The sequence below is a fragment of the Octopus sinensis genome, linkage group LG3 (assembly GCF_006345805.1).
Source record: "Octopus sinensis linkage group LG3, ASM634580v1, whole genome shotgun sequence".
Lineage (NCBI taxonomy): Eukaryota > Metazoa > Mollusca > Cephalopoda > Octopoda > Octopodidae > Octopus > Octopus sinensis.
This window is the reverse complement of record NC_042999.1, coordinates 123,100,781-123,120,112: the sequence shown is the minus strand read 5'-3', so window position 1 is coordinate 123,120,112 and position 19,332 is coordinate 123,100,781. Positions and strand designations below refer to the sequence as shown.

General features: G+C 31.0%; 1 protein-coding gene and 1 long non-coding RNA gene across 8 annotated transcripts in view; one reads left to right on the top strand and one right to left on the bottom strand.

Moving 5' to 3' along the window:
* The window catches only part of LOC115209230, a 417,183-nt gene that overhangs the window by 243,038 nt on the left and 154,813 nt on the right, over positions 1-19,332 (bottom strand). For 2 of the 7 annotated variants that reach the window (XM_036501251.1, XM_036501252.1), the window contains exon 1: positions 4,324-4,484. The exons of 4 other annotated variants lie outside the window; for them this stretch is intronic. In XM_036501251.1, the coding sequence (XP_036357144.1) occupies positions 4,324-4,455 (132 nt within the window). In that variant the 5' untranslated portion in view covers positions 4,456-4,484. Of the gene's footprint in view, positions 1-4,323; positions 4,485-4,568; positions 4,666-19,332 lie in introns of those variants that run through there. One more of the 7 variants, XM_036501253.1, reaches the window with a different exon arrangement.
* Positions 3,325-13,236, top strand: LOC118762553. The gene is made up of 2 exons (XR_004998306.1): positions 3,325-3,575; positions 12,950-13,236. It is a non-coding gene; the product is annotated as an uncharacterized LOC118762553 (long non-coding RNA).

The window sequence follows — 19,332 nt, the reverse complement described above, 5'->3', positions numbered from 1 at the left end:
GTAAGTCATAATAGACTTAAATAGGGGGACATGTAATTCAATGGATGAATGCTATAACAATCCTTATTAATAACATCAAAATAGACAAATGTTCAGAATACGCAGGAAGCAATTTCTCAGCCCCTTAGATTATTATTATTACTATTTATATGATGAAGTATGATAGATTAGCAGAATTTTTAGAGCTTGAGTAAAAATGCTTTGTAGTATTTGTTCTACATCTTTGCATTCTGAGTTCAAATCCCACTGAAGTAAATTTTGCATTTCAGGGTCAATGAAGTAAGAGTCACACATTGGGCTAAATGGTACTGACTACCCCAGCCACTTCAAAATTGCAGTCCCTATGCCTAATTTAGTAATCACAGTTAATCCAATGAAGTTTTCTAGCAAACACATATCACATTTAATAATAACTAGACAAAGATTAAGTGAAATGCACTTTTAAGATGTATGTAAATCTTTCTGCAAACATAGTCTTACACACACATACATATATAATTGGCCCAATAAACAGCAGTGTGTATGCCTATGCATAATTAATGCTGCTATGCACTTAGCAATATGTGCATACATGAATGAAGAAAAATCATACTTAAATATATATCTTTATATATTTAAAAGTTTGCATAGTTATAGTTTAGTTCTTCAGTTATCTAATTAATCAATGATATGCAAATTCAAGTCACAAACATGGGGAAAAGTTAGCAAGCATAACATGTTACCCTATTGCTAAAATATCTCCTATAGCTGTAGTTGAAAGATGAAGATGTGAGCAATGGATCATACAAGCTATTAAGATGATTAGAAATGATGTAAAAATACAATGCTAAAAAGTATATTACATCACCCACGTATGGTGCAGGTGAGGAGGGGAGCCTAGAACTTTTTCCGTTAAGTGCACCGCATAATTCTTACACTATGGAATTTTATATTCATAAAATGAAACACTAAATATTAACACACACAAATGCATGAATTTTAGTTTTTTTTACATCATTACAATATATATATATGAGAGGATAAAAAATAACCAACATATATTTTTCATGCAGCTGCATAAATATTTAAAATAGATTAAGAATAAATGCATTTAAAATGTATTTAAAATGTACAAGAATAAACATAAAATAAATTTTAATATCATACATCATCATTAACCAATATATTGTTTGCTGTTCTGTTTTTGGCATAGATAGGTCATATACATCACTTCACAAACTTATCAAGCGTCTGGTAATGTTTTATATGTATCAGAGTAAATATAAAAGCTGCAACAATACAACATTCCTACAACAGATATGTTCAAATAATGTTATTACTCGTAGTGTTGTATTAATCTATGCATGCTACACACATAAGAACCTCATCAGCATAAACTTAAGGAAGGAAATATTTCATTACGTTGATAATTTCACAATTCTGTGATAGAAAGTGTAGCTGAAATCTAACCAGAAAACAACAAAGTGAACATTATTTAACCACCTGCATCTAGCTAGTGTACTGCATATGATTATTATAATATTTGGAAAATTGTTATTTTAAACCAAATTTGATACATCTATTCAGAACGTATCAATAAATTAGAGAGCATACAATTTTCTTGTTACTTAAGAAAAAGTGCACGTGGTATGATTGAAATCTAAGAAGAATAAAGGAACAAATCTACTTAGAATGAATTAAAAAGTAAATGTGAAAACTTTGTTCATATATACACAAATTATTTAAATACAGTAAGTCAAATGCATAAAAGTCAATGTATATATATCAATGAATTAATGTGTATGAATATGCACACACACACATATATATATACACACACATATACACATGCATGCACCCACATCTAACATGATATATATATATATATATAAAAATACAGTGTACATTTAAACACATAAGAGATGGCCATAACAGGACATCTGACTCGCTAGAAAGAGCAGTTAAACTACAAACCACTATATTTTTATATGAATAATATAAAGTCTATTGAGTAGTTTTTTCTTTTCGCTAGACCACTGGTAGCAAAGAATTTTTCTAAATTTTTTTGCTACCCTGAGATTTATTAATATATATATATATATATATGGAGAGAGAGAGAGAGAGAGAGAGAGAGAGAGAGAGTTAGCTAAGAATCCTGGAGTTAGAAATAACAGGAACTTGTATATTGGTTAACAGAGGGGGCATATTAACATTTGTAGATCCATTTCTGCTGATTTTAACAGTCAGTTTCATATAAGAATCATATTTGAGCCCTTCTGATAAGTAGCAAGTATTTTTTTTTTTACCTGAACTTTTGTGAGCAAAACTGATTGGTAAAATTGGCTGAAATGGATCCATTATATTGTACAGTGTATATATGCTTGTGTGCATGCATGTGAGTGTGCATGTACATATATATACACACACACATGAATGTATGTATACACACACACACATGTGTGTGTTTATGTATATGTGTGTGTCTGAACATGTGTCACACTCTAGTTACACACACACACATACGGTGCAGTCATAAATTCTAGATTCTGGTAATCTGATGTAAAAAACATACTATCAAAATATTTCTAAAACATTTTTTGAAAGGAATTTAGACAACAGAAATAAAATTTTACTTCCAAAATAATTAGAGGAATTTTTCAATTAACAAAATTTATTTGTGGAATACTCACACAAGGTATACTAAATACACATATGAATTTATATATCAACTATACTTCTAATATCTGTAGTATTTTAAATATTCCAAGTCTAAAACCTCAATATATATATTTTTATTAAATATGTATGGTAAATTGAAGAATTTGATATAAAGTTAATAATGTATTATATTACTACACACATATTTACAATATTTCAAGTTCAATATTTTATTTGAGTTTTCATATTTTCCTCCATAGTGGAAAAATATTTCTCAAAAGGATGGAAAATGAACAATAAAAAAAAGTGGTTATTTATGTCAACCGAAGAAGAATTTTTATTAGAAAGCCAAATAAAATAACAAAAGTGAGTATATGAAGATATATCTCATGTAATTAAAATGAAATACTAAACAGTTATTTTGAATTAGAATTATGAAATAAAGTAATGATTTCTTACATAGGCATAAAGCATTGAAAAATAAAATAATAGAAACATAAGTGATTATGGAATTGCTGCATCTCTCAGAGACTGAGAACAGCAGGTACCAACTAGAAATGAAAAAACGGCAGGCACTAACAGGAAAATATTAAGCATTGTATATTTTATATATAGAGAGATAGATACAGGCAGGTAGGTATGTCTTTACTTATATATCTGTTGAACACACACACACAAACATATATATATATTTATGTAAGTATGCTGTATTTATGTTCAACAGATACACATTTGCACAAGCATATTCTCTTTACAGTAGTTACAGCATGGAAGCTGTAGAATGTTATATAGTCCCCTCTGTGAGAGAAAGAAAAATTCATTATTTGTATAGAAGTTAAAGGGTGATAAAAACCGAAGAATTGAATTTTAGAAGCAAAAAAATCAACAAACCAAACAGAAAATGGTGAATATAATTTTTCTTGCTGTAATTTATTGAGGTAAGCATCTTATTTAAAACATTTTTCCAGTAAAAATGCTCATTTTTAGTTTTATTAGACAAACCTAATATATATATAAATATTGAGTAAGAGTGAGGAAGGAAAACATTTTTCTTTACTTCAGTCGTAAAAGTATTAAGCAACAAAATAAGTGTGCAATTTCAGTATATCTTACACATAAACAAAGCATTTAGTTCTATATCACACAAGTTTAACTTCACAAGTGAAGATAAGAGCAGACTGTATATCAAATGTCATGCTTCAAAAGGAACACAACTAGCATTCTAGCCTTGTTTTAGAACATACGAGAAATGGGCAAAAATAGGAAATTCACTTCAACACAGAAATCAATACTACCGTTCACTTGATAACTTCCGTACATTGTAATATCACTGCTGATACTAGCGTATAGCATTAGCAATATCACATATTTTACAAAACTATCTTCTCTCTCGCAAGAGCCAAGCAACATATTTCTTAAAAAGCAAGTGTAGTAGATATTTAAACAAGGTGAGTGGGAAGTGTTAATAAACCATAAGCACACAACCGGCTCATTTGGATAAAGATTATCACATTGAAATGCTACATGACCTACTGGCAAGTTGATTATAATCCAAGTAAAATGAAAAGAAGGAAAAGAGAAAGTGATAACTTAGCTTTCCATTAGTAAGATATCTTTTTTTTTTTTTTCACACTGAATAATTTTCTATAACAATAGGAATAGAGCACAAGCATTATGAAGACTTACAAACAAATTTCGAATAGTGCCATTTTCATTTAGGTGTTGGAAGCAACTCAAAGAGCAATGTAGTAGTTCAGTTGAAGGAGCGCTCTCTCTCTGAAAAGAACTGTGATTAATGAGCTGTAATCTACAATACATAGAACAAGTAGTAACAAGAAATTTCAGCTCACACATTGCTACCTATGAAAACTAAGCAACAGACTTCATATTATGTAGACAATTACCAATAATATGTGGTTGGGAATACTTGCATTTAATCCAAAGAAAAATGTAATAGAATCAGCAATCTGAAATGTGGATGTGGTCATAAGTAATTTTCATTTTGGCTGCAGAACAGTTCAGTCTTAGTTACTTTTGTTACTGCATTACAAACTAACTAGACATATTGGTGAAAATTTTTCCACTACTTAAAAAAATATATTTTTATAACAGTGTTATTTTCAAAAGAATTTATGGAAATCAGAACAATAACCTATTTAATTAAATTTTCTCTAAAATATTTCTACCTCGTCTAAACCACCCAACATCTTTACTTAAAGAAAAAAATATATTTCATATATAATGTAATGAACACTTCTTACTCTTTCGTTTGAATGGATTAACAAATAAATTATGGAATATGTGGCAAATAAAGTTACTTATATGAATGTACTAATCATAACCTTGATATTTTTTCCAGCAGTGAAATACAGTAATTAATATCCACCACTAAAATTAATTAATTTTTTTTCTTTCTTGATTTTTTTTCCTCAAAAATTGGCTACTTTATTTAAGAAAATTTTAGTAAACATATTTATTATCTGAAATACTATCAAAAAAGAATAAAGCAAATTTAATGTACAGAAATTTACACAAAGCTGGTGTGGAATTAAAAATAGATATATGAATGAAGAGGATATATTTGCTACTACTTCTTACCACCAAATCTAAGCATTAATTTGTTACTAAATTGATTTACCTAAAAGACATTAAGATTTAAATGAATAAAATAAAGGAATATTTTTTTAATTTTAATAATAAATAAATAGGTACAAAGTTAATTTAGATAACTTTAGGGTTGTTGCATATTAGGTAAAATGTATTGTATGCTACTGTTTCACATGTTTGCTTACATATGTACTGCAAAGGAGTATATCTTCCTTAAATCTACAAGCACTAAGGTGTTTACTGTTCTGCTATAAATTTAGATAAGCTGAATACAATACACTTCCTGGATTCTCAGAGAATTTGTTACAGTTATTATATCATATTTATACATTATTTTGGCTGGCTGTCAATTTAGAATAGAACAACAACATGCATAAATGAAAAGTCAACAGGAAGAACTTATAAGAAAGTGAAGACTACAGGAAAAGACCTGTTGTTTGGATGGAATTAGATTCCTGTATTTTTGCAACAAAATAGAGAACATTTTAATTGGGTATTTGGAGCCTAATCAAGACTGGGGAAAATGTACAATTTGATCAATATTCATATAGAAACAATAGAAGTATTAAGACTATGGAACACAATCAGGTCTGACATATCTTTTCTGAAAATACAAACAGTGGTCATAGTTTCAAATGGCAATTTTTGTGTTAATGTATGTGGAAGGATATGCATGTGCCTGTGATATATATAAGAGTCTCTTTCAAATTGAAAATTTTCTTCCAAATTTACTTTTAGATTTTAGCAAATAACCTGTTTAACAAATTGATGTTAAAAAAAAAACTACTTCAAATTATTTTATCACATAAGGTATATGAAATTCAGTATTTTAATCAAACGACTATTAGTCAACTCAAAATTATTTATTGCTTTTCCTCCAATTTCCTCAGTAGTCACCAAAAAGAGAGCTTCAAAATGGTCAGTCAATCAGCTAGAAATAGTAAACAAATCTACCTCAAATCCCACCCTATTATTTTGAATAAACAAAGCATTCATTATAGTCCTACATACCTATAAAAAGTTGAGGTTGTCACAGTAAGAATGCTTTTTCAATCATGTCTGCTTGTTCAGGTAGAATAACAGTTATCCCTAAACAAGTTGATAGGAAACTTTTATTGGGAAAGTTGACCTACTAGAAATAATAACCAAATCTCACCACACATTTTTGAAAGAATGAACTGGCACGCCATTGGTTATGATGAGGGTTTCAGTTGATCTGATCAATGGAACGGCTTGCTCATGAAATTAATGTGCAAGTGGGTGAGCACTCCACAAACACACATACCCTTAACATAGTTCTCAGGGAGATTCAGCATGATACAGAATGCGACAAGGCTGGCCCTTTGAAATTTTGCCAGCTGAGAGGACTGGAGCAACTTGAAATAAAGTGTCTTGCTCAAGGATACAATACACCACTGGGAAGTGAACTCATGACCTAATGATCATGAGCTGAATACCCTGACCACTAAGCCACATGACTTCACTAAAAGGACAAATTGAATAATGTAATCTTAGATATATTATATCTGGAATGAAGATGAAAGGACAAGATAGGAACATCTTTCATCATATGGTTGCTCAATCAGAACTAAGGGTCAAAAAATAATTGTCACTTGCATAGAATATAGAGATGTTTTGAACCTTACATGGTGGGGGGCTTAGTTCAAATTATTCTGTAAGGAGTATAGGGCTGGTTTCCTGGTTTCTATGGAGTATGTATTGTTCCTTAAGTGGGACACTAGTCCATTGCAAGATTACTCATTATATTCAGCTGATTGGACTGGAGCAATGTGAAATGAAGCGTTTTGCTCAAGAACACAACACATTGCTTGGTCTAGGAATCAAAATCCCAATCTTACAATCATGAGTCCAACACCCAAACTGTTAAGCCATGCACCTTCACTTTTGTACCTTATACTGTGCATTAAAGATCACAAATGACAGCATGACAAACATTTATGAAGATATTTTGATTTCATTATGAGGTCTAATAAGAAGATTGCTTCTTCAAAATTTAGCAAAGGAACTTGGAAATTAAAAGTTCTTATTCAAACTCTTGGAATTTTAGCTTGGCATGGGAATGCATGTTTTAAGGGCGGCAAGCTGGCAGAATCGTTAGCACACAGGGTGAAATGCTTAACGGCATTTCGTCTGCTGCTATGTTCTGAGTTCAAATTCCGCCGAGGTCGACTTTGCCTTTCATCCTTTTGGGGTTGATTAAATAAGTACCAGTTACGCACTGGGGTTGATATAATCGACTTAATCCGTTTGTCTGTCCTTGTTTGTCCTCTCTGTGATTTTGTGGGTAGTAAAGAAATAGAAATTTTAGCTTAGGCTGAAAATGACAAAGATCAGATATAAATCTACAAATGAATAGTTCAATTCCTGCCAGTCAGATTTGCATATCTTTCTTCTCATTCACACATGTGCTTGTTTAGTGTACACACAAGTATATGTTTCTATTTTTCCATTAACATTCTTACCTCAGTGATAACTACCTTAGATTACAATCAACAAGGAGTTTGCTTTAATTTTCATCACTTCATCCAATTTTAGTCTTCTCTCATGTGAACAATTCCCTGACTACTTTGATTCCTGACCATCTTCATAGCTTACTGAACACATTCATTTTATCACACAGATATTGCAGAAACAGTAGATTGTAATCCCACTAATCTCAAGGGAACAGTATAAATTATTTAAATACTTATAAATAGGAAAAAAATAATACTAATAGCAAGAATATTCTTCATTCTACAAATTGGCAGAGGAAATTAGAAAGCTTCTAGTAAGCCAAAATATTTTTGCATCTAAATTAGTGCAAAAATATGGACTCATGAATTTCAAATTTTTAGTTCCCCAAAAGTAACAAATGTTAAAATTCGGTGATGGTAAGTATTTTGAAGAGAAAAGGGGTAAATTAAGCATGGCTTAATTTACTAATTTACATTACAAGAGAACATGTCCAGTAAACATTTGAATATATAACACTGATTGATCACATCAAATAGACACACACACACATATCTTTTTTGAAAATTAACTGCTGTTGAATATGTTATTTTTATATTAAGTTGCCTGTGATTATATTTGCTTCAGCTTTTAATTCATTGTATTTTATTTGAACATATCCAAAAGAGGCAGATTGCTGTGGTTATATATTCTTGCAAAGTTAACCTGAGGCAATATATACACAGTGCATCAATATGTTGTGGTTGCTTATCATAATCTCTGACCTAGTTTAATACAACAATTTGGTCCTTGGATACCGTTCATGGAATATGCTTTGTAACAAACAGTTAGGCCAGGGTTTTGATCTGAGGATAACTTCCTACTTTCTTCTCATTAGTCTGAGAGAGCTCGGAAAAGGTCATGGGTGCTACACTTTCTCATATGTCTAAGCCATTAATAAAGAATATTCAGTACCTGTATTATACTAAAACCGGAATCATTTCTCCTAGTTTATTCAGAGATTGAACCGAAACAAAAGAAAGGCCGATACAAATTTGGTCAGATATGGACTCAGAGAAATCAAATTATTTGGTATAGTTAAGCACTACTTTGCCATAGATTTATGTTATGGAGCTCATGTTATTAAAAAAAAATTATTTTTCTGATATTTTATACATAGGCTTACTTCAAAATTTTATAGAATTCAAAAATTGTTCAGTTTAACTGATTCTCTAATGCAACTTAGATCATAAAAATACAAGGGTTTTGAGATTAATTTAAGACACTAAAGCTCCAAGAAATTTGATTATCAAAAGTTACAGTTTAAACCACACAGTATATCAAACTTTTGACTGAAAATATTGCTAATTTTTAGTTATACTAGCTGCACACATGGAGTAAGTGTATCTAGTAGGCCACTCCTCTCACTTACAACCTACACCTGCCAGAGAAAAGTAGTCAACAACTTCAAATAGGTTTTAGTGTAGATCTCATTTATCAAGATTAGTTATTGGTAAAAGCTTGCTTTTTTGGAAGATTTTACTGGATTTTGTTGTAGTATATTGAATTTATTATTTAATGTGCTGAATGTTCTTTCAAGGTTTACTTGATTGGAGCTGCTTTAGAAGAAGACTGCGAATACTTGGTAATAAGGGAATGAGTGATTTTCTAAATAATATTGATAGTAGTTCCAATTTTTCATTAAATTTTCTAATAATTCTCTGCTATTATAGTTTTCTAGATTGTTTGGTGGTGATTTTTAATGAGTTGTACTGATTTTTCTGAGATAATTTTAACTTTACAACTGTGTATGGATTTAGATTTCCTGATGCAATCATTGCTGCCACTTTATCTTCAATGGCAAATATATCCTAGTTATAGTTTTCTTTTTATGGCCAGGAGCATGCTAAATTATCCAGACTTATAGTTACTTGCTGAAAGTTATAGATAAGATTTGTATATATCAGCTAGTTATTAAGCATGTTATTACAAACTGTTAGACTAGATCTACATAGTGTAGATGTGTTAATGAGAGTAAATGATTCATTCAATCATAACAGTAACAACTGTATTGCATAACACAGTTGATTTAGGCTTGGTGTATACAGTACCAGTGATCATTACCAGCATTGCCTTACTGGCACCTGTGCTGGTGGCATGTGTAAAAAGATTTGAGTACCAGTATACAGTACCAGTGATCGTTGCCAGTACCGCCTGACTGGCCCCCGTGCCGGTGGCACATAAAAGCACCCACTATACTCTTGGAGTGGTTGGCATTAGGAAGGGCATCCAGCTGTAGAAACTCTGCCAGATCAAGACTGAAGCCTGGTGCAGCCATCTGGTTTGCCAGCCCTCAGTCAAATCGTCCAACCCATGCTAGCGTGGAAAGCAGACGTTAAACGATGATGATGATGATGATATTGAAACCCTTATACAGTTCATGACTGAATTATTTCCAAATCAGCTAACATTTGAATTCACCAAAAAATGCCTGAACCTACCAGGAGTCCTCTAAAACACTCTTAGAACACATCCCTAGATAGTGCTTACACTCATTTTTGAGACAAATTTGAATCAAAAGGCACACAAATAACTGTAATATCAATTGCCTTGATACATCTAGACTCAGTGTCATCTTCTCAGAAAGAAAGAGGTTACATTGTTACATACTTAACCAGTTTGTTATGCCCACTAAGGCTACTCTAGAACCTTTGATTAATCAACTACTACATGACAAATGTAGTTTTAGATCAGAAGCATAACATATACTTAGTGTTAAACCTGTAAGTTATTCTAAAGTGATTTCTAGGTAGCTCTGTCCTTTAAGTGAGACATACTAATCAGAGATATGAAATGTATATTTTTGGTATTTAAAATGTTAAATATTGAGACTGCAAACACAAGCAAAACTGAATAACTTTCTGCACAATGAAATTACTATCTTGAATGCCCGATAGAAAGAAAAAAAAAGACAAGGCTAAAAATATTCATTCATGACATAAAAATATGTTCATGAGATATAGCCAACTAATTTTATGTAAATTATTTCAGGAGGAATTATTTGCTTCAGCCATTTATCTCAACAGTACTTCAAGTGTTCCATATCTTATCAATATGCAGACATGTCTAGCATAGTAAAGATAAATTTTATGTTTTGGAAGTAACAGCTGGAAGCAGTACCATGAATTGTTAGTAGATAGTATCAACAGTAGAGGTAGGTCAATCAAAAGGTTGGTTAGAGCAGTGAAACTGACCATAGTAATTTTCAGTTGCAAAGGAATAAAAAAAAAGAACATCTGGACTGATGCCATTTTCAAGATAAGGTTAAAGTTTTTGGTAGAGAGTTTTATAACCCTCTCTAAAAGAAAAAAAAAATGCTGCTATTGCTTAAATTGCTGATACCTTTCTATCTCATATCTAATTTATATCTGGATGGATTTGGCTTCATTTATATATTGGACACAGTAATACCATTAAGAAGATACAAACTGCCAAACCTTTAACTCAGCATGAATGTTCTAGCAAGGATGCTTCTTATTAGAATTTTAAGTTTTGTTTTGCACTTTTAGTTTTCACTTGATCATTTGGGATCAGAGATGAACAAAGATGCTAAGATTGTCAAACTTAAATACAAAATTAAACTGAAACTCAAGCAAGAAGTATTTTAATTCTAAGCAGTAGCTGACATTCTATAAAATACAAGAATGCCTATACAATAAAATTGCTCTTATATTGCAATCTTTGGTAGCTTATCTTAAAATTCACCATTGCTCATCCTCTTTGGCCTATTGTCATGCATCTTCTATAAATATTACTGTAATGTCCTTTACTCTTCCAATATATTACCTTTGCCAAAAACTAGATATTTGAAGCAATTGCTCGTATCAGGGATGTCTTTAATGGGATACTCTAGTCTGTTTGCTGAATGTGAATGCAAAATGCAAATATCTATCTCTTCAATCTTCTTTCAATATAACAATGAAAAATAATTAAAACAACTATCATATATACATTTTGATGCTTAACTCAGTTTTCTTCTAGTTAATTGTACTTATATTCATATAGTTTTAAATGTTAATGTTATGAAAAATGAAGAAACCAAAAATAAAATGTATAATAGGCTACTGTGTGTGGCAAATGGTCTAACATAATTGTGTATGTATTCATGTTTTGCAAAATTGCTCAATGACAGCGTTACATATTTGATGTATTCCTAAATATAAAAGTCTCATATAAAAGTTTCATAGATTGAAAATGTTCCAATTATAAATTTTCAAATAGAATTGAGAAACTCAATGGAACAATAATATATTGATTTTTAAAAGCTCATAAATATCCTTAACCCTTCAGCATTTAAATTGGCCATATTTGGCCCAAATATCCCAGATGTTTTATGTTCAAGCCAGGTAGATCAGGCCTCTCACACCTACCTACAATATCCTTCTAAAAATAAATACTCATATCATCAAAATCATGAAGCTATGAAATAATGCATAATTAGTTCAAAACAATGTGAATAAATAAGCATTAAATTTAACAGAATAATTTGAATGCTAAAGAGTAGAGAACCAACATGACTGCAATATATATTCAGTGGTTGGAAAGAATACAGATATAAGAAATTATAAATTAAAGTGCAAAAAAAAAAATTTTATAATCACTGAAAAAAAAAAGTGAGACAGATGATTTAGGAATCTATCTATATTTATTAATTTAACTTATTTCCTACAGCTAAAAACTGAAAATAAAATTTACAACATAAAGGGTCTTATTTTTGCTAATTTTTTTTTTTATAATCCAATCTATTCTATAGTTCCTTATTTAGGAGTTCTCTATGTCCAAATATATTATATATGATATTTAAGAGACGTCAAGTTAGTAATTGACATTTTTATGAACATCGATATGATATTGGATTATATATTGAAATCTAATTTGAGTAGGCCAAGAGTCTAGAAGATCTATTTTTCAAGAAACAGTTCTAATTATTTTTAAATCAAGGGATGTCCTTATGTTAAATTAATTGAAGAAGTAAATAATTTCAACCAAAAAAGATCTTAATCAGTATTGCAATCATCAAGAGAAATTATTTGTTCAACAAAGAGTTACATATCTAGCGTTAAAATTACCTCAGAAAAAGCTTAGAAGCCTTGCTGTGAATTGATCAATAGATCATTTTAAATATATGTTCCAATTGTTTTATATTGTTCTATATTATTTTATATTTTCTTAGTAATGTTATTATATTTTTTAGATCAAGAAAATGAACGAAATTAATGAAGCACAAAAATTGAAACTTTCCAGGAGTTTTGTTTTCCTTTCAAAATAGTAGTTTCTATTTTCTATTTGTTTCTAGTTTTCATCTTTTTGTTTTAGAGTTATTTTTACTGTCCATCAAATATAACAAGCTGTCAATCAGTGACATTTTGCATTTTCCTTTAGCTTTTGTTTTATTATATTTTTAATTCCAAATTATACACCTTCCGACTTTTTAAGTTTTCATAGTACTGTCATTATATTAAAAGATTATGAAAACACTCACTTGACTTTACACCTATTTTTATTTTATTTACACACAAAAAAATCTAAAATGGATCTGTGCATCCTTTTATTAAAAATAAAAAAAGTTTATACCTCAAGCATATAATGAACTAATATTTTTTTTAAATAAAAAAAAATGTTCTTCCGTAATACTATCTCAGTCAATCTAATGTTACTTCCTTTGTGTTATATTGATTTTACTCTATCACTTTACTTTCGTTCATGATATTTTGACTCTTCATATATTATGACAAATATGGAAGCTTTTTGCTAGTACCAAATTTTTATTAGACAGGAATCATTTATTTTCATCATGAATATTACTGTTAAAAATAAACTTCTGTCACATCTATTATTTCATTAATCAGTGTTTTATTTGATTCAATATTTCAAGACAAACATCTGTTACACTGAGTAAACACATTATGTATACAGACATATGTTTCTCTGTCCACAATACTTTCTAGAAAAGTGCATGTGTGTGTCTGTCTGCATATGAATTCATATGGAAGTGTGCACATATATGACAACCACCTGCTACACTTGATATTAAGAAAATAATTTACAATGTATGGCTAATATCTCTTTCGGTGGATTACACAACAAAATAACCTTTGTCAGACACTGCTGTTTTGCTGAAGTTACCTTTGCAACATTCAGTCTATGCTGTATCCACCAAGATTTATCATCCAAATTTTTGTCTATTTTTAATCCGTGAACTTCTAATTCCAACATATTCAATATGTTTCTATCTACAACTATAGCACAACCATTAATTTCTGTTGATTTTAAATTCAGCATTCTATTCGCAAGTGATATTTGTTACTCTTAAATACATCTTTCATCATCAGGCATAATCTTCATATATTCTAATAAGACAAAGGCAATACAGAAACATCAAACTATGCCTAACTGAAAATGCTACTGATTTCAAAGCCAAACAAGATTTTAGAGACCAACCAATACTGAAACCTACCAGACATATCTTCATTCCAACAAAATCGATCTTCAGAAAAATTCCACTATGCTGATGAATTTGAGCATAATTATACAACTATAGATATGGCCATGCTTTATAGTTGTGTGTGCTTATGTGTACAGAGTATTGAAGTATATTATGTCATAAAATTCATAAAGACTTGCCTTTGACTTCTGTATCCAAAAGGGTATTTCAACCCCAAATTTACATGCTATTATTCATAGCTATGTGTGCTTTAAGAATCATTCTTCCTGAAAGAATCATATATACACAGCTATATATATAGACATCTCTCTCTCTCTCTCTCTCTCTCTCTCTCTCTATATATATATATATATATATATATATATATATATATATATATATATATAGTTATATATATATATATATATATATAGTTAATCCAAACAAGAAAACAAAAAACCACAACAACGCAAGGACGTATTGGATGCTCAGGAAAGAAGGGAAGGAGGGTTTAACGTTTCGAGCGGAGCTCTTCGTCGGAAACATAGGAGAAGGAAAGATCCCGAGAAGGGAAGACAGAGGAAAAAGATCACCAGTGGTACTCGAGAGGTCACATATTGAAAGACGGAAGTAGTAAGGTAGAAGAATAATGTTTTTTAAAGACAGGAGAGTTTATCAAAGACAGTATGGTAAAGAAAGTGAGAGGGGGAATGTGTGTGGGTGTGTGCGTGCAGGGAGATCAGCGTGTGCACGTGTGTGTGTACAATGATGACACGTGTGTGTATGGCGAACAACTGGCTAGTAGCAGGCCAGTATGTAAGAATTAAGGAGTGGTGTTTTTGGGTCCAGTCACAGGTCAAAAACAAAGAGGTATGTGTGTGTGCGTGTATGTATATGTATCGTGTGTGTGTTTCGTTTGTAGTGTGTGTGTGTGTGTGTTCGTGTGTGTATGCTTAGAGTTTGGGTGTGTGGCAAGTAACTGTGCTTAACTTAGTGTATGTGTGCGTGTGTGCTTGTACATACATATATATATATATTTATTATATATATACAAAATTTACTTTTATCTTACTGTAAGGTCAACAAAAAAAGTACTTCATCCAGTGAGAAACAAATAATATTTAATGTACATAGTATAGTTATGAGCTACTATTAGTTGGAGATGTAGTCTAGGCAAGTTTTAATAACATGCCTTAAAGATTGTTTGGAGACACAGGGTGTGTTCTTAAAACTTGCCTAGAATACATCTCCAAGGTATGAAACTATTAGTAGCTCATAACTGTATACTGTGTACATTGCATAATATATATACATATGCAGATATATGTATAGACACACATAGATATAGATACATATACAAAAGATCAGGATAAAACAAGCAATTCATTTAAAATTTTTATTACATCATACTTCACATATATTGTACCTGCGCTTCACTGCCGTATGCTAGAATACTATGTGGTAAACGTTACATAGGTGATAGCATAATTACCACGTAATGCCAGATCATGAAAAGAAACAAGTAATGTAATCACATTGTCAGTTACCAGCAAAGGTTGATAGGCAGACCCAAACTGAACACTATATTTATATTCTGTAGATTCATGTATGTATATAAATATATGTATACATGCATATGTATGTTTTTATATATATATATATATATATATATATGTGTGTGTGTGTGTGTGTGTAAATGTATTTATATATATATATGTATAGATACATATGTATATATATGCATATATATATATATATGTGTGTGTGTGTGTAAATGTATATATATATATAAATATAGATACATATGTATTATATATATATATATATATATATATGTGTGTGTATATATATATATGTGTGTGTGTATATATATATACATACAATTAAATTATTTAATGTGTAATTATGAAGTATAAAAATCACTATTATGAATCATTATAGAGATTCACTGTCATACCGGTATAGACAGAGCTGATCGCTGACTTTGAATGGACACTGATTTCCAAATGTTGTTGGGTCTAATAGTACCTGAGTGAAAAGTTTTGTTCATGTTGAGTTGTGGATGATATTTAATCCCACTAATCTCTATACATCCCATACACCATTTAATCCCACTATACTCCATACACCTCATACACCATTCATATTCCAGTATTTATATCTATCTTAATTAATAGCATCACTTTCAGAACAGCTTACCTCCCTTGCATGTAATCTTTTCACTCAGGTACTATTACAGCCAACACTGTTTGGAAATCAGTATTCATTCAAAGTCAGTGATCAACTCTGACGATACCAGTATGACTTTGAATCCCCATAATGATTCATAACAATGAATTTTATACTTCATAATTACACATCAAATCATCTAATTATACGGATATATCTTTGCTTTTCTTTAAAAAAGCCTTAATTTTTTTATATGTAATGTGCATTTTCTTTGTATTCTTTTTACTTGTTCCACTATATATGTGCGTGTGTGTGTGTGTGTGTATGCATATATATGTATCTGTATATATATATATCCAGGGCCTCCATCGGTCATGGGTGACCATGGAAGATGTCATCCGTATGCATATATGGATATATATGAACACACACACATACATATATATATATATATATATATATATATATACGTGTGTGTGTATATATATATATGTATATATATATATATTATATATATATATATATATGTGTGTGTGTGTGTATATATATGTGTGTGTGTGTGTGTGTATATATATACAGATATATATGTGTACATATATGTATGTATATATGTATGTATGTATATATATATATATACATACATATGTGTGTACATATATGTATATATATATATATATGTATATTAGCACACAAACACACATGTATGATTGAAATTTGGGAGACGATATGTTCACAGTAGCCCATCCATATTTACCTTTTCTTCACATGTTCTATCAGTACATTCATATATGAGAAAATGTTTTTGAATTCAGTTGATAATTTGCAGTACATGTATCAACATGCCGCTCACTAAGAGATTTTAGTCTGTAACCAGGAATTTATTCTCTATGCAGTGTCATTGCATTTCTTGAGGTTATTTCTGATTTATCTCATAACTTTCTATACGTGCTATATAAATGATTACATAAATTATGTTTATATAAACTTAGTGAGTACTTTCTGTGAGAAATACCTTCTCTTTAGAAGAGCTGAGATGTTTAGTATAAAGCAAATGTTTGGCATTCCCTCCCGCAAGTATATGAGCTCAAAGTAGTTGATGTTCTGTTGGAATATAAGTAGAGAAATATATGAGTAGAGACTCTGTTTTTAGCAAATAGCAGCCCCACAAAGGAAGCTTTGAGGAAAACTAATATGGGTTTTGTTGGGTGACACACAGGTGGATTAATGAGAGGTGGTAACACCCATACATAAGGTGGGCTTGGGCAGAGGTGGTTCATAGTTAGCTAGACTGAAGGAACACATCTTCTTATAATGACGGTAGAAGAGTAGAGAAATAAGAATAACCATCTCTGTGGGTTATTGATTGAGTTGGTGAATGGCTGAATGTCTATTTTTATAAAATAAATATCTAGGATAAAATCTGTATCTGAAGTAGCTGTTACATACAAGATATGTGAAGAATACTCTAGGTGTTGCATTGTAGAGCCTAATCATGAAGAGAAAACCTAGCTTTTGGAATGCAGTTCCCACTCAATAATACACATATGTGGTCCCCATGAACAACGATCACTAATTGTGAGATTGTCATCTGAAGCAAAGTTGAGAGTCTTTGTGATATTATTCAAGAGTAGGAAGGCAGTGAGCTGGCAGAAATGTTAGCATGCTGGGCAAAATGCTAAGCGGTATATCTTCATGTTCTGAGTTCGAATTCCGCCAAGGTCGACTTTGCCTTTCGTCCTTTTGGGGTCAATAAATTAAATACCAATTCTGTACTGGAGTTGGTCTAATCAACTGGCCCCTTCCCCAAAAATTTAGTGCCTTGTGCCTAGAGTAGAAAAGAATCATTAGCACGCCAGGCAAAATGATTAGCAGTATTTTATCTGTCTTCACATTCTGAGTTCAAATTCTGCCAAGGTCAACTTTGCCTTTCATCCTTTCGGGGTCAATAAAATAAGTACCAGTTGAGTACTGAGGTTGATGTAATTGACTACTTCTCCCCCAAATTTCAGGCCTTGTGTCTGTAGTAGAAAAGGTTATTCAAGAGTAGGGAAAGAGTCAATTGCTACAAGATATTTTCTTTGGCATTGATTGTGCTTTGGTAACGATTGTGTTTTGATTATGTAGTTTCTGTTGATTAAGCTGTGTTCAGATACTATGATGAAAGCAGAAACAGCAATGGCTGAGAAAATATGAGGAAGAGGTCAAGGATGTTATAGTAGTTGCTATGATGGTCAGGGATACATGTAAGTATAAAGACACTGAACAGTGAAGATAGTTGAGGAAGTCCAACTATTTCGCATTCGCATTATCTTTGATTGTATCAGGAGAGGGTTAGAGCTAATGGGATTTGTGTGCAATGAAGTCAGCAAAGATTATGGCATTAGAGAGATGTAAGTTGAAATACATTTCCCTGATGTGGGATTAGAAGAAGTCAAATAATTGCTGGTTGTAAAAAGAGTAAGCTAAAGAGATGGAATATAAAGATGAGACACAGATATGAGATGAGAGTGTTGTGTCTCAGAGGAAATAAAAGATGATACTTCTATGCTGATAGGTGATAGTAAGTTGAACTGAAGCCAAACCAAAGTCCATGGATATTGATGTAGAAGTGAAAGCTTTATCCATGATGATAAATATTTGCTAACTACTCTGTTAATATAATAATAAACAGCATTTTGAAAATTAAGAATAAGATTTCTTGTTGAAGCAAATGTTCAATAAGGCATTGCGCTGAAATTTTAAAACAATTATTAGAAATAATAAATTTTAGAGTAGGGAATAGTGTATTAAATTGCCACAGTATTTGACTAACACCTATACTATCAACATGATAAGGAGAAAAGCTTCTTACCCAGAAGGTGCAACAATGTTACTACATACTGCAAGGCATTTTGTTTGAAACTCTACTGATTCTGTAAATCCACTTTTTATAACAAGAAAGCAAAAGTAACAATAAAAAATAACGATAAAAAACTGAACTATGA